This window comes from Hyperolius riggenbachi, chromosome 1, assembly GCF_040937935.1.
Source record: "Hyperolius riggenbachi isolate aHypRig1 chromosome 1, aHypRig1.pri, whole genome shotgun sequence".
In the NCBI taxonomy this organism is placed as follows: domain Eukaryota; kingdom Metazoa; phylum Chordata; class Amphibia; order Anura; family Hyperoliidae; genus Hyperolius; species Hyperolius riggenbachi.
The window spans coordinates 500,410,588-500,438,064 of NC_090646.1; the positions used below are offsets into that span (position 1 = coordinate 500,410,588).

The window sequence follows — 27,477 nt, forward strand, 5'->3', positions numbered from 1 at the left end:
TACTGTATTACCAGACATGTTGGTCTCGATTCATAAAAGCGTGATAACTGCTATCACAGCAGTTATCACACGATCTGCCGCGTGTGGCAGTTTGCGCGTGTAAAGGATTACTCTGCGTGATTGCACACAAACGTTCATTTATCATGCGGAGTAATCCTTTACACGTGCAAACAGCTGTGCACAGCAGATCGCGTAATAACTGCTGTGATAGCAATTATCACGCTTTTGTGAATAGAGCCCATGAAGTGAGGAAACGTTTTGAGAAAGGTAAGTACAATGCTTACAGCACATGTCACACGAGCAGCTCCACTTGGAAGAAGTAACTCTGCTGCTCTGGCCACATCTCCAATATCTCTGGTGTGTTTTCTAGAGCTCAGAAGCCCTGAAGTGGGCCTGTCAGCAGATCTGTACTGATCTGTACCCAGAAGAGAGTCAATGAGAACAGTATGCTTCTGGGGCATGTCCGATTCCGCTGCAAGATCTTTCACATCTGCAAGAAAAAAACAACAGCTGACAAAGGTGACCCCATTGTTTTTGCCATTCCTGTCTCTCAAAAATACACAGAACTGCAGAGATGCTTTCATTTCATTTACATATACATATGATATTTAAATACATACCTTGGCTAGACTGCCTCCCTTCATCACTCTGACTGAAAACATGGGGCCTAGGGACATTTTCTTCATATGCACCTTCATATTCTTTTACTAAATCATCTAATGGCAGATCAGCTGTTGGTATATATAAAAGTGGCACTGGCAGTTAGTATCAAACAACTCTAACATGGTATACAAAAACTACAAAATAGAGTGCTTTTATTAACTATAAACCTTTAGAACGTATTCCTTCTGAGGTAACCAAGTGAGACATAGTGGCATGGGACATGTGACTGACACACAGGGATGGCACACTAGCCATTTTCATGTCAAGGCTCTGTCACAAGGCTGATAAAAAAAACACACTGTTCAGGTACTGCATACTAATTCCAAGGCTTTGGCTCAGGGAATAAATTTAGCTTCACTGCTCTGGAAGAAATATGTGACACACGAGTCATGGAATAGCTGCTTCAAGGAGTCCCTAATCATAATAGGTATTTTCCTTTAAAACCAATTCCTTTCAAGAGCATCACAGACTTCAACGAATATTTATAGAAGCAGTTTGTACACTTGTTTTGATAAGTGGATAAGTAGCACTTGAACGCTGCGACTTAAAAACACTTTATGTTTTGTTTATTTTAGTTTCAACAATGCGGGCTAAATAGACAAATCTAGCTGTTACTGTGAAGGGCCATGATATTGGAAGCCCTACTGCTTAAGTGCCTTCTCTTCTGCTTCCATGGTCCTAACATAACTGAACCTACAGTTTAGAAAAGATGCTGAACAGTTGGTGGGCAAAAGGCCGCATTGTCATGATCTACCTATAGAAATCACCCATGTAAGAGATTCCACTGACTTTAATGCTCATGCCCTACCTGACATCACTATTTCTGTTGATGGCACTTCAATAACACCTGTCACCCGGGCTCGCTGCCTTAATGTAATACTGGACTCAAATCTTTCATTCAAACCACACATTGACAAACTATCCTCTTGGCGCCTCCACCTAAAAAACATCTCCCGCATCCACCCTTTTCTCACACAGCACACTACCAAACTTCTGGTACGTGCCCTGATTATTTCACATCTAGACTATTGCAACTCTCTGCTCTGCTGCCTACCCGTCAACCATTTAGCCCCGCTACAGGCTATCAAGAACTCTGCTGCATGACTCATCCACCTCTTCTCCAACCCTATCCCACTCTTGTGAGTCCCTTCACTGGCCACCAGTTACACAAAGGATACAATTTGAAAATCGTTACCCTCACCTACAAAGCTCCCCACAACCTAGCTCCTTCCTATCCAAATAAACTTATTTCCAGATACCATTCTACACGTAATCTCTGCTCTACTAACAATATTCTCCTGTCTTCCTCTCTGGTCACCTCTTCTCACTCCCGCTTACAAGACTTTTCTCAATGCTCTCCCCTTCTTTGGAACACTCTCCCTCAGCACATTCTCCACTCACCCACACTTACTCTTTTTAGGCGCAATCTGAAAACTCACCTCTGCAGGCAAGCATACTCTCCTACCTAGTACACTTCAGCCACTGACCACCATTTCTACCATCCCATACACAGCTTCCCTTTACCTATTGTACTATCCCTTAAAGGGAACCTTGACTGTCGAGGGAAAAAAAGTTTCACTCACCTGGGGCTTCCCCTGCAGCCATCCTGTGTCCTCGCAGCTCCTCGAGTGTCCTGCGGTCCCCCATCACGGCTTATTTTCGTTTTCGGACAACTGACAGTTGGCCCCCAACAATGCGTCCTCTACTTCGCCTTCCCCGCCTTCAAGCGCGTCATGCCCATGCGCAGTATGCTTGCGCCTGCTCATGATGGCGAAGAAGAGGACGCGTTCCTGGGGGCCGACTGTCAGTCGTCCCAAAATGAAACTAAACCACGGTGGGGGACCGGAGGACACTCGAGGAGCTGTGAAGGCACAGGACGGCTGCAGGGGGCTTGGGGAAACCCCAGGTGAGTGAAACTTTTTTTCCTCGACAGTTAAGGTTCCCTTTAAACCTTTAGGGCTTGATTCAGAAAGCGGTGGTTGTGAGGGGCGTAGTGGCAAAGGCCTAACACCATTATTGTAACGGGCCTAAGATCTAGAAAATCAATAATAACAATAATAATGCTGAGTTCTGGTGGTATGGATAATGTATGAGCTTGAGTACAGTTATTCTTTGAATTCTTACCATTAGTAAGTTTTTCTCAGTCTGGAGACGTTGCTAAGCTTTTGTTTGACATCCCAGTAGGAATGCTTACTCATCTTCCTCTCACTTGGTAATTATGTATAGTACTACTTTCCCTAGTACCACAAATCTTCCCACCCTCCTCCATGTCTGTATTTGTTAAAGAGGAACTTTAAGCCAGGATTGAACTTCATCCCAGTCAGTAGCTGATACCCCCTTTCCAACAAGAAAACTTTACCTTTTTTTCAAATAGATCATCAGGGGGTCTGTATGGCTAATATTGTGGTGAAACTCCACCCACTGTGTGATGTCATGACCATGGTCCTGACAGATTGCTGTCTGTGACCCTTGTTCCGTTGTGGGAAATAATGGCTGCTTTCAACTGCCAAGCAAGCAATATCTCCCTTTGTGCATAGTACTCTCAGCAAACGAACATTCTGTAGAGATCACCTGCCAGTAGTAAAGATGTCACCACCAGTGTTAAATTTCAGAATGTGAATCAGGGAGAGGTAGAATATTCAATGGGCAAACACTGGCTAAATGATAAACACTGACTTAATCATTACTTTATGTTCACTACAGTTCCTTTTTATGTATGCAGGTTTTATTCTTCTCCCCAATATATTATACAGCATTTTATAGTAGGTGCTTTATGAATAAATGATGATGATGAGAATAACTTTGGCAGGCTTAGAGATTTAGAAAAATGATTTAGTTCTCAGTAAGGGTTAGAAAAATAAAAACCTTGAAATAAACAAACAAAACAAAACAAAACAAAACCAACCTATAATGCCTGCAATCAGTGAAACCAAATGTAAGATGCTCTCCATGAGAAAGGATATCATGGTGGAGGTAAGCAAGCAGTATTACCTTCTCGTCTTAACTCTGTTAATTCAGCCTTGTGGTCAACATTGCCCTCTTTGGTCTCCTGTTCTGCAATGGTTTCCTCTTCATCATCACCTGTGACATATACAGGAAAAAGTTATAGGTGACAAGAGTCAGCACACGGCAATATTACCGTTACTCCCACCAGCAGTGTACTGTGTGATATGCAATTAGCACTAGCAGTGGTACATGATTAACGTGAGTGTTACTACAGTAATGTGCGCTATGCAGCAAGTAGTGTAAACCGTGCTCGCACCACCTATGTACTGCAGGTTGTGCTAATTGCAAAATGATTGCAAGTAGTAACAGTAATATTACCGTTAGTTGGTTAGTGCGTCAACCCCAATAATTTAAATGTCTGATGTTAGATCAAGTAGCAATTTCAGATGTCTACAGTTGTCGTCTGAACTCTGTAGCAAACCTTCATCAAAGCAACAGCTTTCAGCCACAGAGGATTTTTGGGAAAACCACTATAGTTGGGTAACCCTCCTACTTCTTCTCCCAATCATCTTCATACAAAATGATATGCACCCGTCACTGAGCTGAATGTGCTTGTTTGCCTGAGGATTGCAAGTCAGGCTTAAAAATATCAGACTGCTAAACGATTTGGCACCTTCACCCAACATTTACTGTCATTTACAGCAGACTTTAGGACTATATATATTAAACAGAGACATTTTCAATTGACCTGTTTTGATGTCAAACAGCCAATTATATTGTTAATTTCTTAGAATTTGATTAGGTAATTGATATAAAAACAGGAATAGTGAACATTTTTTCATTTTAATTAACCAAATTGCATCAGTCTACCTAGTGTGTCTACTTAATGTGCCTACATACTGTTAGTGGTATTGAAGCTATATGTTTTATAAATGTCAAGAGATAGAGGATTACAGCGTCAGCACCAAATGCACTGCAGGGTATAATGATGGTAATAGGCAACTCCTGTGGTGTGCACTCATGTACAAGTAGTCCAGTAATGCAGTAGAGAGACAAGCGAGGCACCATCCAAAATGCTCATGAGTATTTATTGCCCACCATCACCTGCATAGACAGATTACAATCAGCAAAAATGTGACGGCCTGACTGCCGTTTGGCGGTACTCCGCTTCTTCAGAGACCTATAGTCAGCCTAATTGGTTTTCAAAGAAGTGGAGTACCGCGAAACGGCTGCTGATTGTAATCTGTCTATGTTGGTGATGGTGGGCAATAAATACTCATGAGCATTGTGGATGGTGCCTCGCTTGTCTCTCTACTGCATTACTGTTTTATATGACTTATAACTGACTTATAACTGATATGTCCCAGGAGGTGATAATGAAACAAAACACCAGTATTCAAATGAATAAGAACAATCAAATGTTCGTTTTGCAAAATATGCTGACTACACACAATAAGATTTTAACCCCATCAGGTTAAAATATAGATTTTAGAAAAACAAAAGCGGCAAGAGGCTTAAAAGTGATTGTTTAATTGTTTATAGAGGATTGACTGAATTATTTATTATCAACATTTTCAAATTCTCCCATTGGATAGAATTCTTAAGTTCACAGTCAGATTTTAGATACATTTTTTTTACAAAACCATTGTAGGACTACAATCTTAATGTGTATGACTCATGTTCTGGTGTCTATACACATCAAGATTGCCTATCAATCCCTCTCTGATCTGAATCTAATCACAGCGGGGTCTAATCCCTCCAAACATTGTACACAGATTTTCAATAGATTTCACCATGAAATTTATAGAAAATCTATAGAACCACACACCAGTGCAATGCTATGGGCTATCAATCTACCAAAGCTCTCTTACTACGTTTGACCAACCGAAAATGTCCGTGCGATTGTAATTTCAATCGATGAGGCTCATAGTGCTATAGATTTCTCTACTGCTAGGAACACATGCCCCAGAATGAAAAACAATGTAAAATCACTAAACCTTCTCCGAAATCAGTCCATGAAGAGCTTGCTTTTCTCTTCCTCCAACTTAGCGAAGTCTGTTAAAAAGTAAAAAAATAATGGTTCACCTCTACGTCATGCTATGCTTTGTGAGCACTTTTATTTCTCAGCTATTTAGATATCACGTCCTCCTGTAATTCATTTTCTACAATATTACTCACGGAAAATATATATACATATATACATATATATATCTATATATATATATATACAGTGGGTTGCAAAAGTAGTCGGCCCCCTTGAAGTTTTCCACATTTTGTCACATTACTGCCACAAACATGCATCAATTTTATTGGAATTCCACGTGAAAGACCAATACAAAGTGGTGTACAAGTGAGAAGTGGATCGAAAATCATACATGATTCCAAACATTTTTTACAAATAAATAACTGCAAAGTGGGGTGTGCGTAATTATTCAGCCCCCTGAGTCAATACTTTGTAGAACCACCTTTTGCTGCAATTACAGCTGCCAGTCTTAGGGTATGTCTCTACCAGCTTTGCACATCTAGAGACTGAAATCCTTGCCCATTCTTCTTTGCAAAACAGCTCCAGCTCAGTCAGATTAGATGGACAGCGTTTGTGAACAGCAGTTTTCAGATCTTGCCACAGATTCTCGATTGGATTTAGATCTGGACTTTGTCTGGGCCATTCTAACACATAGATATGTTCTGTTTTAAACCATTCCATTGTTGCCCTGGCTTTATGTTTAGGGTCATTGTCCTGCTGGAAGGTGAACCTCCACCCCAGTCTTCTATCCCTCCACCCCTGGCATCACTCATGCAATTTTTGTGGAATATATATGAAAGCACTGTTTAAGCCTGTACACTGAAGCACTTTGTCATAATTTGCTAACAAATTTGCACAAAGACGGAAGGTGCACGCAACTTGCCTTTTTTTTCTTGTGCAGAATTCAAATATACCAGCACTCCAGTTTTCTCAAAGAATCACGCTCTTTTAATGAGCTAGCATATCCACAGAAATGACCGACAATTGTTTCGGGGCCTCGCAGGGTCCCGCCTTGAGAAAGGGGGACCCTGCGAGGCCCCGAAACAATTGTCGGTCATTTCTGTGGATATGCTAGCTCATTAAAAGAGCGTGATTCTTTGAGAAAACTGGAGTGCTGGTATATTTGAATTCTGGACTTATACTTTGGTGGTTTGCCTATACCACAATACCAAGCACCCTATTTTAGATGGTGTGCCCAGTCACAACTTCTCTTGTTTTTTTTCTTGTGGACTGAATGCTGTTGTGAATTTCCTCTGTAATACAGCAGTGCAAACGTCTTGAGGACATTTTGGCAGATACAGGCTGGAAGTTGCAGGGAGATAGAATGATATTCGCCTTGGTGGTGCTTTTTGCTCACTTTCAATCTGTTGGGTTGTGCCATACACTTGAATTTTCTTTTTCTTGAAGTAAAGAATTCAGCACTGGCTCCCCCGAAGTCTCCCGCAATCGTCGCTCGACAAGGCTTGATATATTTACCTTCCCGGCTCCAGCGGGGGCGCTGTTGCGGCTCTCAGCGCGTAAATAGACGGAAATAGCCGATCTCTGTCGGGTCCGCTCTACTACGCAGGTGCAGGAGACTTGCACCTGCACAGTAGAGCGGCCCGACAGTGATCGGTTATCTCCACTTATCTCCGAGCGGAGAGCCGATACTGCGCCTGCGCTGGAGCCGGTAAGGTAAATCTTTACATCCCCGCTGTTTGGAGGGGCACTGCGAGACCACCGTGGGACACAGGAGGTTGGGGGAAGCCTCAATAGGATTCGGAGGCTTCCCCCACCAGAGGTGTTTACCCCCCCAGGGAAACTTTTTTTAGTTACAGGTTTTCTTTAAAAAATTATATTTTAGGAGAAATATGATACACAAAGTCAACAAATAATAAATTAAATATTACTTACTTTAATGTCCCCGTGCTTGTGTTTCACACATGCTTCTTCAATTGCTTTAAGTGGGCCTTTAAAATGACAATTATACATATTAAAATATATACACCGTACATGGAAAAGCTTTAGAAATTGTAGATTTATTTATGTGGACCTATAGACAAATGTAAGACTGCTTTAACAAATAATCCTGCAGGAAAAATGTGGGAACTCAGATGAGGTAGACCTGAGGTGTTACAGCGCTTAAAGCAGACCTGAACTTGTTGCATCACCCCGCCTGATTGCCACTCCTATTTCTAGGGGGCAGAGGATCATAAGAATGGCAAAGGAGGACACAGAGGAGACAGGAGAGACAGAACAGGACACAGGGAGGACACAGGAGGGACAGACGAGGACACATGACGGACAGAAGCGGACACAGGAGGGACAGAAGAGGACACAGTAGGGATAGAAGAGGACACAGGAGGGACAGAAGAGGACATGGGACATAAGAGGACAGAGGGGGCAAAGGAGGGGACAAAAGGTACAAGGGGGACACAAGAGGTACAAGCGGGACATAATAATTGGTGAGGGGGACATCCACAAGGAGTCCGTGCAACATGGACACACCAGGTTTAGTAAACTTTTTTATGGTTAAAAAAGTATTTTTAAATGTCTTAAAGCCACTTAATTATATTCTCATTAAGTTACCTTAATGACAGGCTTGAACATGTGGTCTACCCAGTATGCTACTTACTGGTGTTGGACCTATTTGCATAGGCATTTTTGTCCAGTTCCAGTCCCCAGGAAGGTGCCCATTCTGAAGTAATGGTGCAGTTTCCACACATTTGCTTAAAATATTTTATACACAATTTATCAAAATGAATATTCTAATCACCTTTCATTGAGTCCAAACTTAAGTTAAGCGCTTTTCTCTTTTTTTCTTGAAACTCCATCTGTAGTTTAATTTCAACAACCTGCAATAAACAGGAATAATCATGTACAACATAGTCTTCAGCCTGTGTAATCACAGTTCGTATTCAGGAATAAAGCATGTAAACAACAACAGCAACAAAAAGTAGGTTCAAGAACCACACACAACAATCAAAAAATGCTTTTAATACAAATCTCCTGACCTCTATATTTTGTGAAAATGTCTACATACTATCTTTTAGATAATTAGAGCAGAACCACTCACTTGTTCAATATTAGACCAGAAATACTCAATTTCCCTAGCAATAGAAGCAGCAATGCGTTTCATCTTGTTCTCTTCTTCCGTTTTGGCTCTCTCGATATTCATTCTTTTTTCTTCATGATAACGGGCAGCAGTTCTGACCAGCTATTGGAGAGTAAAGTACAACACTAAGTGGCCTGAACAACAGCAGTGTCCGCAGCAGAATGAAAACATGACACACACAGACAGCTACGCGGTTGTAGTACCTTTTTTGCACTAGCTAATTTCCACATCCGCTCCTGAGCAAAGTCCGTGGCCATCCACTGCATCTCCTCTAACAAATAATCCCAGTGAGACTTCGGCCTTGATGGTTCCTGCAGCTTGGGAAGCCTTCTCAAAGACCACAAGCCCTCCTTGCGAAGTTCTGCAATGCGCTGATGGACAAGATTTTCCTATAAAGTGCACATTATAAACTGAAGGGACTATTACAAAGATAAAAAGTAATTCAGTGTTTTAGCTGCCAGCTTCCAAGGCTTGATGTCAAATTCAACAACAGAGCATATCAAATATGATGTGCAAAGTGCAATAAAGCAGGGCTTCCCAACCCTGTCCTCAAGCACCAGCAACAGTACATGTTTTACAGGAAACCACAACCATTCACAGGTGAGGTAATTAGTGTCTCAGCAGAGCTGATTACCTACCTCTGGTTGAACTCAATGGACGTATGTCTTTTTTCAACCCAAATAACTATGTTACTATGTAACCATTGTGGATTTCCACAAAACATGCACTGTTGGTGCTACTTGAGGACAGGGTTGGGAAGCCCTGGATTAAAACATAGCAACCAGATTTCACTGAACTTACAAGAAAGAAAATCATTTTCTGATTGATATAGGTCCAACTTATTTTTTTTTTTACTAAACTAACCCATCCCCTGACTGGTATCCCCCTGCATAAGAGAGAGACTAACCCAACTTTACACCCTGCACCAAAGCTACCTTACCCCGGCCCGAATTGCTAAATTTTCCACAGCCAACTCTTCCACTTGCCCCAAGTGTTCAAGCCTCAACCCCTCATTCCTCCACCTTATCTGGTCCTGTCCGCCAATAGTGGACTTCTGGAAGCAAGTAGTAGATTTTCTGCACGATGTTATGGGCTCACCCGCCTCCCTAGACATTAAACTCTGTATTCTCAATTTAGTGGACGAAGAAGTCCCTAAATTTGATAAAGTTTTTCTGATAGAAACACTTTTCATGGCAAAACAATGTGTAACATATAGATGGTTATCCCCTACCCTCTCAACTCTCGCTATCTGGAAGGCGAAAGTGAGAAATAGTCTCCCATATAAGAAACTCGTATACGCGCACAGAAACTGCCCCACTAAATTTAATAAAGTATGGGACAGATGGATTAATACCCTTTAAAATGTATATGCAATCCCACTAGATGCTATGTGACCTCGATGTTCTTTTTTCTCTGTACTAATAGATCCCTGATGTTTTACCACTAACACCCATATACCTATACTGCCAAAATTACTCTACTCTCCACAACTCGATTTGTATATGCTAATTTCTCTGTACACACCACTAAATGTACTTAACCTATAAACATGCTTTTTTATGTGAAATAAAACTTTTGATTGATGACAAAAAAAACTAACCCCTCCCCCTCGTCATGCGAGTTCTGTTTAAATCATTTAACAAATCCTAAATACATTTTTGGTAGAAATAGTGGCAGTCAGAATCAGAATCAGAATCAGCTTTATTCGCCAAGTATGCCAGAGGCATACCCGGAATTGTTTTTGGAGCACATGGCAAGGCGTTTGTACATACATACATAAAACTTACATACATACGGCGTAGGGTGGGCTACATAAACATGTAAAAAGAAAAACATGGTAAGAGGCATTCAATCAATCAAGGGAAATATGCGTTTCACAAGCAACAAGCTGGCCTGTAGGGGTCAGTTGGAGTTCAGTTGGAGTACCGCTTGGGGGAAGAAGGTACTCCAGCGTCTGGTGGTTCTGGTGGGGACGGCCCTGTAGTGGCGGCCCAGTGGGAGGAGCTTGAAGAACCGACTGCCCGGGTGGGAGGGGTCAGTCGATATTCTGGTGGCCCTCGTCCTCATTCTGGCCGTGTGGAGGAGATCGAGGGGTGGCAGTGGCAGTCCGATGATCTTTTCTGCAGTGCTGATTACTCTGTGGAGTTTGTACTTATCGCTAGCAGATGCCCCTGCGTACCAGACGATGAGGGATGAGCAGAGAATGGACTCCACAGTGGCAGTGTAGAAACTCCTGAGCAGCTCGCGTGGGATGCCAAATTTTTTCAGTTGGCGCAAGAAGAATAACCTCTGCTGTGCCTTTTTCTGCGTTATTGTGGTGTTCTGCCCCCATTTTAGGTCTTTAGTGATGGTCGTGCCGAGGAATCGGACACAGGGGACCCTGGAGACTTCGTTGTCCCCTATGAAAATTGGATGGAGAGGGTGTGGGCGTCTCCTGAAGTCCACTACCAGTTCCACTGTCTTTGCCGCGTTGAGGACTAAATTGTTATCTGTGCACCAGTTGCAGATCCTGTATATCCCGCTGCGGTAGGCATCCTCATTGTTACTGCTGATGAGTCCAATGATTGTGGTGTCATCCGCAAACTTGATGACCTTGATAGAGTCGTCAGTTGAGGTACAGCTGTTGGTGTACAGGGAGAACAGAAGCGGGGACAAGGCACACCCTTGCGGAGCACCTGTGTTAGTAGTTCTCACCTTGGAGTAGCAGTTGCCCAGCTTGACCCTCTGCATTCGATTGGAAAGGAAGTCGCCGACCCACCTGCAGAGGGAGGGTGCTACTCCCAGCTGTGCAAGGTTGGCAAGCAGGATGTCCGGGCAGATGGTATTGAAGGCGGAACTGAAGTCCAAGAACAGGAGCCTGGCGTAGGAGTTGGGCCTGTCGAGGTGCTCCGTGATGTACGCCAGACTGATGTTGATGGTGTCCTCCACCGACCGGTTTGCCCTGTATGCGAATTGATGTGGGTCAAGAAGGGCGTTGGTGGAGTGCTTCAGGGAGGCAAGGACCAGCCGTTCAAAAACCTTCATGATGGTGGGAGTTAGGGCCACTGGTCTGTAATTGTTGAGATCAGTGTTACCCGTCTTTTTGGGGATTGGGATAATCGTGGACCTTTCGAAGCAGGAGGGGACCTTGCTCTCCGTAAGAGATCTGTTGTATATGGAGGCGAGGACAGGGGCCAGCTGGTCTGCACACACCCTCAGACAGATTGACGTCACACCATCTGGGCCTGAGGCTTTCCTAGAGTCAAGCTTGCGTAGGTGTCTTAGTACTTCCTCCTCGCAAACTGCGATCAGTGAGTCACCACCATCTCCCGAGACAGGTAGAGGGGAGTGCGCCCCGTTGACCATGGCCGTTGTCGTGCCAGGCAGCTTGGGTAGTTTTTCAAACCTGCAATAAAACTTGTTGAGCTCGTCGGCCAGTTTAGTGCTGGGGGCTGCTTGCTGGGGTGGGGGCTTGAGGTTTGTAGCTGCCCTCAGGCCTTTCCATACCTCTCGAGAGTTGTTGGACTGGAGGCTCAGGCTTAGCTTGTCCGAGAAGGCCCTCTTTGCGTTTTTTAGTTCCCGATTTAAGGCATTTCTGGCAGCTCTGAACTCCTCCAAGGAACCAGACTTGTGTGCCGCCTCCTTCAGTTTCCTGAGCCGTCTCAACTTGCTGTTGAACCAAGGCTTGTTGTTGGGGTACACCTTGAAGGTTTTGGTTGGTATGCAGGTGTCCTCACAGAAACTGATGTAGGAGGGGACATTCTCTGCCCATTCCTCCAGGGAGGGAGCTGCCAAGGCTGACCAGTCTGTACAGTCGAAGCATGCCTGGAGCTCCAGCTTTGACTCCTCTGTCCACCTTTTGGTTGACCCGACGACGGGCTTGATGGTGTCAAGGTGCATTCTGTAGGTGGGGATCAGATGAATTAGGCTGTGATCGGAGTTCCCCAGGGCAGCACCTTGAGCAGCCTTGTACGCGTTCTTGTGGGCAGTGTAACAGTGGTCGAGGGTGCGGTCATTTCTGGAGGGGCAGGTGACGTGTTGCTTGTACCTTGGCAGTTCTTGGTTCAGGTTTGCATGGTTGAAGTCCCCCAATATGACAAGGAGGGCCCCTGGGTGGCAGGTTTCCCATCGAGAGATGCAGTCGCTCAGAGTGCTCAGAGCCTGCTTTGCATTTGCGTCGGGGGGAATGTAAACACCGATAAGAACAAAGGATGTAATCTCTCTGGGCGAGTACTGTGGCCTGCAGTTGGTGACTAGGATCTCGACATCAGGGGAGCAGCTAGTGCTAAGGATGGAGTTATCGGTGCACCATGCGGAGTTAATGTAGAAACAGATCCCGCCACCCCGCTTTTTCCCCGAGAGTGTGGGATCACGGTCGGCACGGAGGAGGTTGTAGCCAGGCACCTGCAGGTGGTTGTCGGGGATGCCATCGTTCAGCCAGGTCTCAGTGAAGCAGAGGACTGGGGTGTTCCTGCTGATTGCAGGTTTGCTGTCGAGGAGTAGGAGCAGCTTGTCCATCTTGTTGGGGAGAGAGCAAACATTCGCTAGTAGAATGGCAGGGATGGGGGAGCGGAGCCCTTTCTTTTTGAGACGTACCAGGGCGCCTGCCCTGCACCCCCTATGGCGCCGCTTCCTCGGGGTGCTGTTGGCCCTGCTAGTTAGGTGGTCGATGTGTGAGCTGGCTATGTCCCACAGCGATCTGGCATTAGGCGATTTGCAGAGGGCTCTCGGTTCCCAATATAGTAGGTCCTCCCTTGACAGGACTCTGGGCTGTGGGGGCACGGGGGTAGTCCAAGATGGCGCCTGTGCTGGGCGCCTCGGACACATGGCTCCTGGTGTTTTCTTAGTTTTTGTAGTTTCTAGTGTAGTTTCTTAGTGTATAGTTTAGTATAGTTTAGTGGTTGAGTTAGCGGCAGTTAGAGCAAGCAGATTAAGCAGTCCACTCACCGAGGGCAGCGTACTCTAGTCCCGGGACTCAGACATCTGCTCCCGGCGGCTGCATACACTCTGGCTGCGGCTCCCGCTGACCCCCTCTCAGAGATACACTTCTGCCGGCGGACACCCCTGAATGTCAGCGCCATCCGCCTCAACTGCCGCTCCCGCCGCCACTCTGACCTCCGCCGCAGATGCTGCTCCGGACCCTGCCACCGCTGTCCGCATAGCCCACAGGCATAGCTCTGCACAGATCACAGGCTCCCCTGCTGCCGCGACCCAGGACCGTTCCAACCGCCACTCGGACCTCCGCCACAGATGCTGCTCCGGAGCCCGCCACTGCTGTCCGCTCAGCTCACAGGCTCCCCTGCTGCCGCGACCCAGGACCACCTCAACTATTGCTCTGGTCCTCAGCTCCTACCGCCACCCGGATTCCGGAGCTCCCCTGGACTCATCCTCCCAGCCACGGCCGACGCTCTGCCAGCGGCCTTCTGCGGAAGCTCCTGCCGGAGGTCTCCCCTCTGCACGCTCCTCAGCATGCGTCCTGGCCGGGGCTACTAGGACCAGGGTACGTCTCCTCGCCCGCACGCCCAACCTCCGGCCCCACGTGGCTAGGCCTGGCCTGCTCCATACTCCCAACCTGGCCCTCCAGCGCCACATGACCATGCTCAGTCCCCTGCTCAAAACCCCGGCCCACCGTGGCCCAGCCGGCCTGCCCCTGATCCCACGCAGACCTCAGATCAGGCCCTTGGTTGCATGTCCGCCACTTTGTAAAATATATACAGCACCACCACCAGCTCCCATAATGCCAGCACCACCACTGACCTCATTTGCTGGGGTAGCCAGCCCACGGTCTCAAGCACTATGCCCCCAGGCTCAGGCGGAGGGCAGTCATTCCACGGTCTCAAGCACTATGCCCCCAGGCTCAGGCGGAGGGCAGTCACAGGACCACTACTGCTCTGAGGAATCTTTGTTTCTGGATATGGCCTAATCACACTGTCTTCTGAAAGACATTTCAAGAAGTCAGAGGTGTAAACCACAATCTGGCTTTCACCTTGCAGTGCAAGAGATATGTATGGTAGGCTCTACCATTCATGCCTGCCTTTATCTGTGGAGTGGAGTAGGGCTGCACTGGACAGAGAATAGCTGTTCAAATAAGAACCATCACCCAATCAGACCACAAATGCATTAAACTGGGTTAAGCAGAATAACGTGCATAAAGTCTTACCGCACGATTAGTAGAGCAGAATGCAATGCATTACACTTTTACTTATCCTGCATAAGAATGTATGCACATAATTGTGCTTGATAAAGTTTAGTGCATTTAATTCTGCTTAACACAGTTTAGTGCACACACCAACAATGTGGAATTACTTTCACACAGGAATGAAGCATCAGGAACTGGAGGCAGCCCCTATAATATAAGTAAATATAAGTAAATATGACAGCCAATCTTTCTAGCAGCTGTAGAGTGATAAGGAGGGGTGTGCCCTTACTCAGAGTCATTCTCCAATGAAAGCAATGTGATCCTCAAGTCTATTGCAAAACAGCTGTTGTAAGAGCCTGGATAAGGCTGTATGCCTAGCTTAGAACTTGCCACCTATTTGTATCAGATGTTTAAAATGATATTTAATGTATTGTATACATTACATAATATTTCAGTACTAGGCATAAGAAAAAATATATACAGAAAAAACAATCTCTTAAATATTTGTTATCTACGCTTAAAAGAATGGGGACTAAAAAGACAGAAAGACTGTTAAAGTGTTCCAAACAAACGGTCAGTGGAGTGGGAGTGGAGTTTGTGAATATTGCTTGATAAAGTACACGGTACCAGTTTTACCTGTTCCACTGACTTGTCTTGCGTGCTTTCTGGAGTTACTCCAGACATGTTTTGTGTAGCTGTTTGAGCTTTGACGGTTGCTGCTCCTGCAGATCCTAAGGCTTTAGGTGTTGTGGAGGATATGGCTTTGCTTGTAGCTTGACCAGTTCTGTTTGTTGGTAGAGAGAAGGATGCAACAGAGCTACTGGAAGAGATGGCAGCTGGCGCCACAAAAGAAGTGGGCTGAGAGGCGTTGTTGAGTTTTTGCTGAGGAGACTCACCGGCTGGCCTCACCAAGGTGACGGTCTGATGGAGAACAATACTATTATTGTATTACTTAATTCAGAAAATATAGTCATTCAATGACAATATCATTCTGATGAAACATTTATACAGTGATGACATTTTCTGCAGTAGACTGAATTCCTGCCACTAACTAGCCCTCAAAGGAGCTCACAAGCTAACATCTACCATAGGTACCAATTGGGTACACTTTAACTGCGATGCTTTGAATCATTAAAGTCCAACTGTAAACACAAAATTATTCCAAACTACAAGTTTGAGTTTATAAGCTACTCAATAAGCTGTCAAATAAATTAGTTTTAAAGTGTCTGGGTAATGGTGGCCATACACGGTACAACAAAAAAAGTTCAATTTTCCAGTTTAATCGACCAAAACGATTGAATCGAATGAAAGTCGAAAATAATCTGTTTTTTTGACCAAGAAAAACAAGGCGTAAGTTAATTAGCCCACATTCACTCTTGTCGTTTATGCATGTCTGTTAAAGCCCTTCAGCTCAGCTTATTTCACTAGAAGAGTTCTTGATTCCCCCTCGAGTGTTGTGTGCTGTTTGTTTACCATTTGGGTTTTCCGAGGGTAGGTAACGGGAGATAATGGCTCCCCCCCCTCCCCCTCTGTTAAAGAGGCAAATTTCTGCAAAAAAAAAAACCACATTATGTGGGTGAATCTAGTAAGGGGAGGAAGAAGTGTTATCCTGTCTTGCTTTCTAGGGTGTAGTTTGGTATCACAGAGAATAACATGAGCTAACAATGCAGGATCCACTTTATCAACTACATGGTGTATCACCTGGACACAATAGCTGTTTAGCCTGCTTTATATGACTGTAGATAGTTAGCATAGTGTAATGAGTTCTCCATCATAACCAGCAAATACGATGCAGTGGAATTACTAACAAAATCATGAATTAGAACTGTCAAAGCTTCTACAACCACAACCAAAAAAAGGGGAAGACAAAACACTTTTCAGAATAATCTCTCAATCCTATATCCATAAAACCATGCTGAGAGCTTCATCCATACCTGCTGCTGAACTGTGCCTTGTGGTTGCGTGACAGCTATGGGTATCTGTGCATGAAACGTTGTCTGTAGAGTCTGTGAGATCTGAGCAGGCAGTGGGTTCAGCGTAGGAGTCTGGACAGGAACACCTGATGGTTGTGTTTTGACCTGCACCTGGATTTGAGGTTGAATTTGACCTTCTGAGATTTGCTGTTGTTGCTGTGCCAGATGCAGGGCAGTCGGGAGAGAAGAGATGGGAATATTGGAGGCCTGTACCCTACCAGGCAACTGGGGAGGGGGAGTGTGGAGGCTGGCAGCATTTTGCACTGGGGGTCCTTTGGAAGGATCATATTGTTGCTGACTTTGTTTCTGCCCTGTCAGCTGTACAGTAGGAGGCATTCCTCCTGGAAGATAAACATACGTACACAAATCACTTAAAGTTTTACCAACACATACCCCAAATATTATTAAAAGACCTCTTTCGCAAAAATGTGTAAGATTTAAAAAACATGTAAACACATAAATTGCGTCTAGTTAAAAATGGCGCCAGACATCGTTTTTATATAAATGGCGCCTCATAGGAAATCATTGCAGAATGCTTTTTATCGTTTTTGACTATTAAAAAATGGCGCCGATGTCCTAAACGATATTTTTCGTTTTTGTGTCTCTGTTTTGTACCTTTCTAAACGATATTTTTCCCTTTCCCTTTATTTTATATTTATTTTATATTTCATAAAAACGTTAATTTTCGATCATTAATTCTTTTAACCTTGTTTCTTTCAGTGAATACTTTGATTTTATGTTTAATTCAGCACTCATGTGTATGTGAAAAAATTTTTTTAAAATAATTAGGGAATATAATTATAAATATATAGATCCATGAAAAAAACTTTTTTTATCTTGAAAATATTATTTTATTTGTTTAAAATAAAAGATATATTTTTCACTTCCAATGAGACTCGAACCTGCAAATGTAAAAGTGTTAGAACATAAGCCATCTGACTTACCCACTGCTCTACGTCTTTTTTTTTTTTTTAAACTTTTCATTTCCAGTACTTGTCTTCATAGTTATTATCCCAGAAATAGCACCATCTAGTGTTCAAATGAAATATCGTCCTAAATAGCATTGTATTGTTCCAAATAAATGTAGTATTCCCTGAATCCCTAACAGTGTCAACTAAAATGTCTAATGAAATTTATTTATGTATTTTTATTTTATTAATATGATAAAAAAATCCATCTTCTACAGTAACAAGAGGGATCATTAATCATGTTATCATTTATCATTATTTTTTAAATATGGGTCAGTACTTATGCATATGTTTCATTAATTATTTTATATCTGTTCTGATAATAAATTTGTAATCTATCAATATACATGAAGTAAGTGTACTATATGTGTAAAGTATCAATTGTCGTTCTAAAATTAAAAGGTATAATTTTTACTACCACTTAGATTTGAACTGGAAAATGTAAGAGTCTTTTCACATCAGCCCTCTGACCTAACCACTATACTACAGCCTTTTTGTCTATTATACCAGTTCATGTCTAATACTTGTTTTCATATTTTCTTCCCCTATAAATAGCACCCTCTACACTTTAAATTAAATACTGACCTAAATTGTATTATTTATTTCCACATGAATTGAGTATTGGACCAAAAATTGTAATAAAAATGTGTAATGAACACCTATTTTTATTTATTAGATAAATTAATATGTTCAGAAATTTCAAAAAATTGTAATGTTGCCAATAGGGCTAATGATCATAACTTACTAATATAGCAATATAATTGATGCTTCCTGACCTGCTGTTCCAACTGATTGATGTCCCACCAGGTCCGGCTGCACCCACCGTAGTCTTCAACAAGCACAGTGATCTGCTCCCCTCCATCCCTCTTATCGCCCACAGCACCCCTCAGACCTGTTTGCACCCAATTACCCATCAATCACTCATCAATCACTCCCTGTCACTAGCTGTCCATGCTATTCTTTAGATTAGTCCCATAACTGCCCCCTGGTGGCTCCTTATCACCCCCACACACCGTCACATCCTCCCTAGACCACCCCCCAACACAAACACCCCCCTCCCCCCACCCTGTGTACTGTACACATCTATCCTTCCCTATAATCACCTGTCAATAACTTATCAATCACCCGTCAATCAACTATCAATCTACCCCTGTCACCACCTGTCATGGCTATCCATCTGATCATACCCTAACCTGCCCCCTGCTGGCGTCTGATCAACCATGCACACCCTCAGATATCCCGCAGACCCGCTGTCAGATCCCCGCACAAGTACATTGTTTACCTCTGTTCTCTCCTCTACACACCCAGTAATCACCCATCAATTACTCATCATCAATGACACCTTCACCACCTGTAACTGCTACTCATCAGATCAGACCCTAATCTGCCCCTTCAGTGCACTCACTCACCCGCCACACCCTCAAATAGTCCCCCAGACCCCCTTATCAACTTGCCAGTGCACTGCTTGCATATATTCTCAATTCTAATCACCTATTGATCACCTATAAATCACCCCGCTCCCCCTGTTACCACATGTCACTACTACCCTTTGGATTGTACAATAATCTGCCCTTTGTGGGTACTAAATCAGCCGCCACACCCTGCTCACTCGGCCACACCCTCACATCCCCCCCTAGATCCCCTTCCGATAACCTCCCTAGTATATTGATTGTATCTATTCTCCCCTCTAATCACCTACTAAGACATCCTTGAAGAGGGCCGTTTCTTGGGCAGTGCGGGCATGGTGACCACCCTGGCCGGAGACCGGTAAGTTTAAGAAAGGGTGCGCAGGCAGAAGTAGAAAACTGCTATGGAGTTGTTGAAGGTCGGTGCAGCAAAATGCAAGAATATTACAAGCTCAATCACCTACCTTCACTCTTCCTAGTCTGCCTGTGTTCAACGTCAAGTCATCATCACTTCACCACCGTGTGATGATACCTTATTTCCTGTAGCGGTACTGCAGGCAGTCAGTGCTTGGCGCCCATGGAGGAGTCTGTTTTTCTGTGCTCTCTTCATCATTGTGTTTTCCTGCTCCCTGCTTGCTCCTGTATGAGCGGCTGGTCACTAGTAAGTAGGCAGATGTACTTGTGACTTGTACCTGTGTGACTATCCATAAAGAGTAAGGGTTCTCAAGTCCACGGGGGATGGGGGGGGATGGTTGAAGTGCATAAATTTTACGGCCTCGTCCTGGGTGCTATTTGGGATAGCAGCTGTCCGGCCCATCAATCACCTCCTGTCACCACCTGTCACCCCCTATCACTCCTTTTCATTCAGATCATGCTCTAATCTTCCCCCCTGCGGGCTTGTGTTTACCTGTCTATCACCTGTCTAAACCCTCACCCTCCCCATTGTTGTGAGTTAATTTATTTTTATGATCACTGCCAGTACTTACTTAATTGTTGTGAGATCCACCGTTATACCACTCAGTACGTAACCGCCAATCCAATAACCTACTATTACTAGTACCCTTTCGGTTGTAAGCCAGTCCAAGATTCACAAAGTAACATTTGTTGTTGCCTTCTCCTTAACATGGGTCTATTGAAAAATAATTTATTGCGGTATTATTGGTAGAGATGGGCCGAACAGTTCGCCGGCGAACGGTTCCCCGCGAACTTCAGCGGTTCGCGTTCGCGAACTTTTGCGGAAGGTCGGTTCGCCCCATAATGCACCCTGAGGTGTCAACTTTGACCCTCTACATCACAGTCAGCAGGCCCAGTGTAGCCAATTAGGCTACACTAGCCCCTGGAGCCACTCCCCCCCTAATAAAAGGCAGGCAGCGGCCATTACGCTCACTCGTGTGCCTGCGTTAGTGAGAGTAGGGCGAGCTGCTGCAGACTGTCTCTCATAGGGAAAGATTAGTTAGGCTTAGCTTGTTCCTGGCTGCATACCTGTTCTGTGAACCCACCACTGCATACCTGTTCTGTGAACCCACCACTGCATACCTGTTCTGTGAACCCACCACTGCATACCTGTTCAGTGAACCCACCACTGCATACCTGTACTGTGAATCCACCACTGCATACCTGTTCTGTGAACCCACCACTGCATACCTGTACTGTTCAGTGAACCCGCCACTGCATACCTGTTCTGTTCAGTGAACCCGCCACTGCATACCTGTTCTGTTCAGTGAACCCGCCACTGCATACCTGTTCTGTGAAGAGATGTATGTGAGGAGTGATCAGCAGTCTGTGGAGGAAGGTGACATGAGGACAAGTAAAGAGGAAGAAGAGGAGACATATGTGAGGAGGAGTGATCAGCAGTCTGTGGAGGAGGGTGACATGATGAGGACAAATAAAGAGGAGGAAACTGTTACAGAGAGCAAAACAGGGTGGAGTCCCGGCATCAGGAACCTCTCAGAGACTCGTCTCTCTGTATCCACAGACTGTACAACGGATGATGATGTCATTGGACAAGAGTCTCCTGCAGATATCCTGGTTACCCCAAATATTCTCCCAGACTCCCCTCACCTGTCTAACCCTGAAGGGCCCCATACCCAGCACAGCTCTCCCCCTGCTGGAGGGTCTCATTCCTGTTCCACATGTGGGAAATGTTTTGTATGGAAATCACATCTTGTCAGGCATGAGAGATCTCACACTGGTGAAAAGCCATTTTCGTGTGCTGAGTGTGGGAAATGTTTTGGAGAGAAAGGAAACCTTATCAGACATGAGAGATCTCACACTGGTGAGAACTGAAGCCATATTCATGTGCTGAGTGTGGGAAATGTTTTGGAGAGAAAGGAAACCTTATCAGACATGAGAGATCTCACACTGGTGAGAAGCCGTATGCATGTGCTGAGTGTGGGAAATGTTTTGGAGAGAAAGGAAACCTTATCAGACATGAGAGATCTCACACTGGTGAGAAGCCGTATTCATGTGCTGAGTGTGGGAAATGTTTTGGAGAGAAAGGAAACCTTATCAGACATGAGAGATCTCACACTGGTGAGAAGCCGTATTCATGTGCTGAGTGTGGGAAATGTTTTGAACAGTGGCGGGTTCACTGAACAGAACAGGTATGCAGTGGCGGGTTCACTGAACAGTACACGTATTCAGTGGCAGGTTCACTGAACAGGTATGCAGTGGTGGGTTCACTGAACAGGTACGCAGTGGTGGGTTCACAGAACAGGTACGCAGTGGTGGGTTCACAGAACAGGTACGCAGTGGTGGGTTCACAGAACAGGTACGCAGTGGTGGGTTCACAGAACAGGTACGCAGTGGTGGGTTCACAGAACAGGTATGCAGTGGCGGGTTCACTGAACAGGTATGCAGTGGTGGGTTCACAGTACAGGTATGCAGTGGTGGGTTCACAGAACAGGTATGCAGCCAGGAACAAGCTAAGCCTAACTAATCTTTCCCTATGAGAGACAGTCTGCAGCAGCTCGCCCTACTCTCACTAACACAGGCACACGAGTGAGCGTAATGGCCGCTGCCTGCCTTTTATTAGGGGGGGGAGTGGCTCCAGGGGCTAGTGTAGCCTAATTGGCTACACTGGGCCTGCTGACTGTGATGTAGAGGGTCAAAGTTGACACCTCAGGGTGCATTATGGGGCGAACCAAACTTCCGCAAAAGTTCGCGAAAGTTCGCGAATGCGAACCGCTGAAGTTTGCGGGGAACCGTTCGCTGGCGAACTGTTCGGCCCATCTCTACCTATTAGGTTCGCGGATTGGAGTTTGCGTATTTGAAGGCATAACGGTTGGTCTCGGCACAAGTAAGTCGTTACGGCACTGAGCAGGAATAAAAAAAAAATGAGGTTGGGAAGGTGATGGTTTGGACAGGTGGTCAACACGCAGGGGGGGGGGGGGGGGACAGGGCCTGATCTGATGGATATGAGGGCTAAGGTGTGACAGGAGGTGATGGGATGGGTGTGCCAGTGGGTGATTAGAGGGGATAATAAATGTAATCAATGCACTGGGAAATTGATTGAAAGGAGGATCTCAGGATTTTGCTGAGTGAACAGTAGTACACACGGGGCAAATTATGGACTGATTTGATGGTTAAGTGTGCTAGGGGGTGAAAGGAGGTGATTGATGGTTCTGTCAGGGTGTTAGTAAAGGTGTCAATAGATGAAATAAATGCACTGGTAATATAATCGCAGGCTATGTGAGGGTGTGGGCAGGTGATTGTGTGGCCGCATGGGGCAGATTAGTGTGTAATGTGAGGGGTAGTAGTGACGGGTAGTGACAGGGGTGATTGATAGGTGATCAATAGGGGATTAGAAGGTACAATATGTGCAAACATGGGACTAGTGAGTTGATCAGAGGGGGTCTGGGGGGTCTTTGAGGTTGTGGCGGCTGATTGGGTGACCGCAAGGGGCAGATTAGAGTCTGCTCTGATGGGTACCACTTACAAGTGGTGACAGGGGTAGATTGATGGCTGATTGACGGGTAATTGACAGGTGATTATATGGAAGGATAGATGTATACGGTACACGGGGGGGGGGGGGGGGGGGGCTGTGAAGAATCAGAGGGTGTGGGGGGTGATCAGGAGCCACCAGGGGGCCGTTAAGGGCCTAATGTAAAGAATAGCTTTGACAGATAGTGATAGGGAGTGATTAATGGGTGATTAGGGAGTGATTGGGTGAAAACAGGGGTCTGAAGGGGTGGGCAGGGGGGGGGGGGGGGGGTTGAGGGGTGCTTTGGGCGATCTGAGGGAAGGGGGTGGCAGGATCAGTTTGTTTGGTGCAGACTAGGGTGGCTGCAGCCTGCCCAGGTGGTCCCTCGATCACTGGGACCACCAGGGCAGGTGGCAACCTGTATGATACACGTATTATACATTAGAAGGCGTATTATACGCATTACATGCCGCGATCCAAGGTTTAACAACCCGCCGGCGCTTAAAAACAGCCAGCGGGTTGACGTTGCGGATGGGCGGAAGCTATTGCCGGCGGATGCGCGCAAATCACACCGCACAAACAACGGCAAAACCGTGTCCCAGGACCCAACGCTACTTGGCGTAACGTGGTCCTGAGGCTGACACTTTTGCGCCGCCAATGTACAGTAGGCGGTAGGCGAGTGGATCAACACATTTGTTTATGACAACATGCACTTTTAATTAAAAAAAAAATTATTGTTGACATACACTGTGATAGGGACATAAATTCATAGTGTTAGACAATTAGCTAGTTAGCATGGTACTGATTTAAAGAAGGAGTATTGGAGTTTGCAAGAGAAAAATATATGGTTGGTAATGTAACTGTTAAGTGTGGTGGAGACTTAGTACTAAGGTGAAAATTTTGAAATAGGCTTAGTTGCCGGTTCGAATCCAGTAAATGCTCTTTTTTTATATAGGGATTTATTTATAGATGCACTGATATGTATACATTACAAAAACAGAAATTTAATAAGACATTTTTTAATGAGGTTTAATTTTTTAATTTTTTATATCCCAGCTGCATAACGAATATAACAATGTACGTGTAAAAGAAAGTGGGATGACAGAATAAACATGAGAGACAAGCTATTACTGGCTAAAAAAATGAAGAAAAATAGCTGTAGTGAAAAGTAAAAAACATTGTAATTCATGAAGAAATTATTTTTGAAATAATCTATAATTGATGAAAAAATAGTTAATTAATGTAAAAATAGAAGCAGTATCTATATATATATTCAGGTGAAATAAATTATGAGGTTCAGAAGATTCGAACCTGTAAAATGTTGAACAAAGACCAGCACTTTACCACTGTGCTACAGCTGCTTTGCTCAAAATTGAAGAACATTATTTTAATAACCTTATGCGTAACAACAGTATGTTACACAGCGCCATCTACTGTTCGAATATTTTAAAGCAAACCACGCCACCGAAGGCACTGAGGCATCATGATTCTCAATCGTGCCGTCTAATAAATGCAGGCAGCAGAAGAGAATAGAAGAGAGCTTCACACTACGGATTATTCAAAACGCGGTCAATTAAAGCAAGTGACAGTAATTGAATTTGAAAACCCTATTTCACCTTATTTAAATGTAACGCTCATTACATATAAACGAAAAATACCATAAAAAAATGTTAAAAGAATAAGCATAAAACGAAAAAAAAATATAACAATATAAAAACGAAAAAAAAAAACCAAAACGATATTTTTCGTTTATATGACGTTATCGATCGCTATCTGGCGCCATTATTTGGCCGGCGCCATTTTTCACGGACCCCACATAAATTAGATATATATTTTACCCAATGTACAATGCCCTATTTTTCCTATGTTGCTGCCGCTTACAATAAGCAGTAAAAATCTGACAGATCTGAGGGGTTTTGGACTAGTCTATCTCCTCCTGGGGGATTCTCAGCATTTCCTTTATTTTTATAAAAGCAATCCCTGGAAAGGATCTTTACAAAGACACCAGCCACCCTCTCTACGTATGTGTACGCTGTTTTGGCAATTAGACTGAGCAACTGCCATTCAGGAAATGCTTTTGAAAATAAAGAAAGTATTCCCCATGGGGAGATGGACTGGTCCAAAGCCTTTCAGATTTTAACTACCTACTGTAAGTAACATAGAAAAAAATGTAATTTACAGTGCATTTTATTCTAGATCAAATGTGCATTTTACACATTAACATTTTAATTTTTTTTTTTTTTTTTTGCAATAAAGGTCTTTCAAGACTGACTGACTGAGTTATTACTAGAACGTATGCACCTAACTATACAAAAGAAATTATGCAGATCTAGGTTAAATACACTCTCTCATTACCTTCAGAGATTTTCAAACACTGGGCAACATTACCTTGTGCAGTGGGCATAAGTTGTTGTAGAGATACCCCAGATGCCACCCCTGGATGCTGGAAAACCATGCCATGCCGTGGTACATCAAGGCGTGGTCTCTTGCTTGGGTCTGTTGCAATAAAAAAGACTTCTCTTATAATAAGCAGCAATCAGTTCTTGAGGTCACCCTAACTGCACTGCTATACTACAAATGCAACACTTTCATAAATCTGGGGTCCAGTAAAACTAATGATACGATTAAAAATACAACACTGGAAACCAACTTAAGTGAAAAATGAAAAGGTACCGACACACTTTATAAATTCCTTGGACAAAAATCGAACGTGTTTTAATTGATGTCCCACAACAATGCCAACGTTCCCTCCAGTAATCCCTGCAAGACAAGTTACTCATGCTCAACTTCTATTGATGTCCCACAACATTGCCAACGTTCCCTGCAGTAATCGCTGTAAGACAAGTTACTCATGCTCAACTTCTATTGATGTCACACAACATTGCCAACGTTCCCTCCAGTAATCCCTGCAAGACAAGTTAGTCATGCTCAACTTCTATTGTGCCTGCAGGGAGTTCCTTTGAAGCTCCTGCAGCAAGGCAGCGCTCACTCATTCTCCCTGCTGTCTTCCTCTGCAAAACAAAACACACTGCTCAGCAGAAAAACATTTCTGTACACTGCTCATCGCTAAACTGTCACCCCAAAATATCCCTAAAGCCTCGTACACACAGAGTAAAATCATCTGAAACAGCTTATGAAGAACTCCTCTCACAGATGTCGTTTAACCTCCTAAGCAGTATGCCTGATGTTGTGTTGGGCAAGAAATTTTTGCTGAAAGCGGTATGCCCGACACAGTGTCAGGCATGCCGCTCAGGGGGTTTGCACTGCACAGGAGTCCTCCGGGCTAAATTAAATTAGTAAGATGTCGGGGGTTCAGGTAAACGTAGGCAGCAAAAAAGGAAAGCTAATATATGTGCCCCCACCCCCCGATCCAGCCATTTTACATACCGAGCCTTGTTCCAGCAAAGGCTGCAGCCTCCCCTCACAGCTCCTGTATTCTCCTGTATGGGGAGGATCGGGACTGACGTCATGACGTTGATGACGTCATAGTTCTCGATCCTCCCCATTCCAGAGAATAGCGGAGTTGTGCGGGGAGGCTGCAGCCATTGCTGGAACAAGGCTTGATGAGTTAAGCCACTGGATGGGGGGGGGGGGGGTGGATGTGGGGGCACATATATTAGCTCCCTATTGCTGCCTACATTTACCTGAACCCCCTACACCTTATCCCGAGGGACTCCTATGCCTAGCTAGCCTATGGGGGACACCTGTTCCTACCTAGCCTATTACTGGGGGACACCGGTACCTACCTAGCCCATATTGGGGGAAACCTGTACCTACCTAGCCCATACTGGGGGACACCTGTACCTACCTAGCCTATACTGGGGACACCTGTACCTACTTAGCCTATACTGGGGGACACTTGTACCTGGCTACCTACTTACAATAATCTGCAGGGGATTCCGATGACAGATGGGCACCATGTGGTGGGCGACACAGGACAGGTAATGTATAAATGCACACACACGGGTACATTTATACACCAGGGGGCAGCGGCGAGGCAACGGACGCGGCTGATTAACGAGAGATTTCCTGCTGAAATAGATTGGTAATCGGCCTGCGGTGGATGGGCAGCTGACCGATCTCTCTCTAATCAGATTCAATTAGAGAGAGATTTGTCTCTTGGTCAAATCTGCCCATCACCTCTAGATGTATGGCTGCCTTTACTAGTATATTACTAGTATATTTACTAGTTATATTAGTGCAGGTTGAGCAGCTGTAGCTTGGAAGTATAAATGATCAGAGGTTTTGGGGAGTAATTTTGAACTTATTTTGGGTTTCAAGCTTCTAAAGGGACTCTCGAGCTCAACAAAAAATGAAAATTGTACTCACTCGGGGCTTTCTCCAGCCCAGTGCTGGTCGGGAGG

The 27,477-nt window shown here is 44.6% G+C and overlaps 1 protein-coding gene across 6 annotated transcripts in view; it reads right to left on the minus strand.

Annotated features, from left to right (window-relative positions):
• Nucleotides 1–27,477, minus strand: part of EP400 (E1A binding protein p400) — a 158,675-nt gene that overhangs the window by 104,610 nt on the left and 26,588 nt on the right. For 4 of the 6 annotated variants that reach the window (XM_068243442.1, XM_068243441.1, XM_068243440.1 and 1 more), the window contains exons 4-14: nt 25,502–25,627; nt 16,779–17,158; nt 15,481–15,765; nt 8,930–9,115; nt 8,688–8,828; nt 8,388–8,466; nt 7,526–7,581; nt 5,607–5,664; nt 3,655–3,744; nt 621–731; nt 285–490 (exon numbers count right to left, since the gene is read on the minus strand). In XM_068243442.1, the coding sequence (XP_068099543.1) occupies nt 285–490; nt 621–731; nt 3,655–3,744; nt 5,607–5,664; nt 7,526–7,581; nt 8,388–8,466; nt 8,688–8,828; nt 8,930–9,115; nt 15,481–15,765; nt 16,779–17,158; nt 25,502–25,627 (1,718 nt within the window). The remainder of the gene's footprint in view (nt 1–284; nt 491–620; nt 732–3,654; nt 3,745–5,606; nt 5,665–7,525; nt 7,582–8,387; nt 8,467–8,687; nt 8,829–8,929; nt 9,116–15,480; nt 15,766–16,778; nt 17,159–25,501; nt 25,628–27,477) is intronic. The other 2 variants (XM_068243443.1, XM_068243444.1) reach the window with 2 other exon arrangements.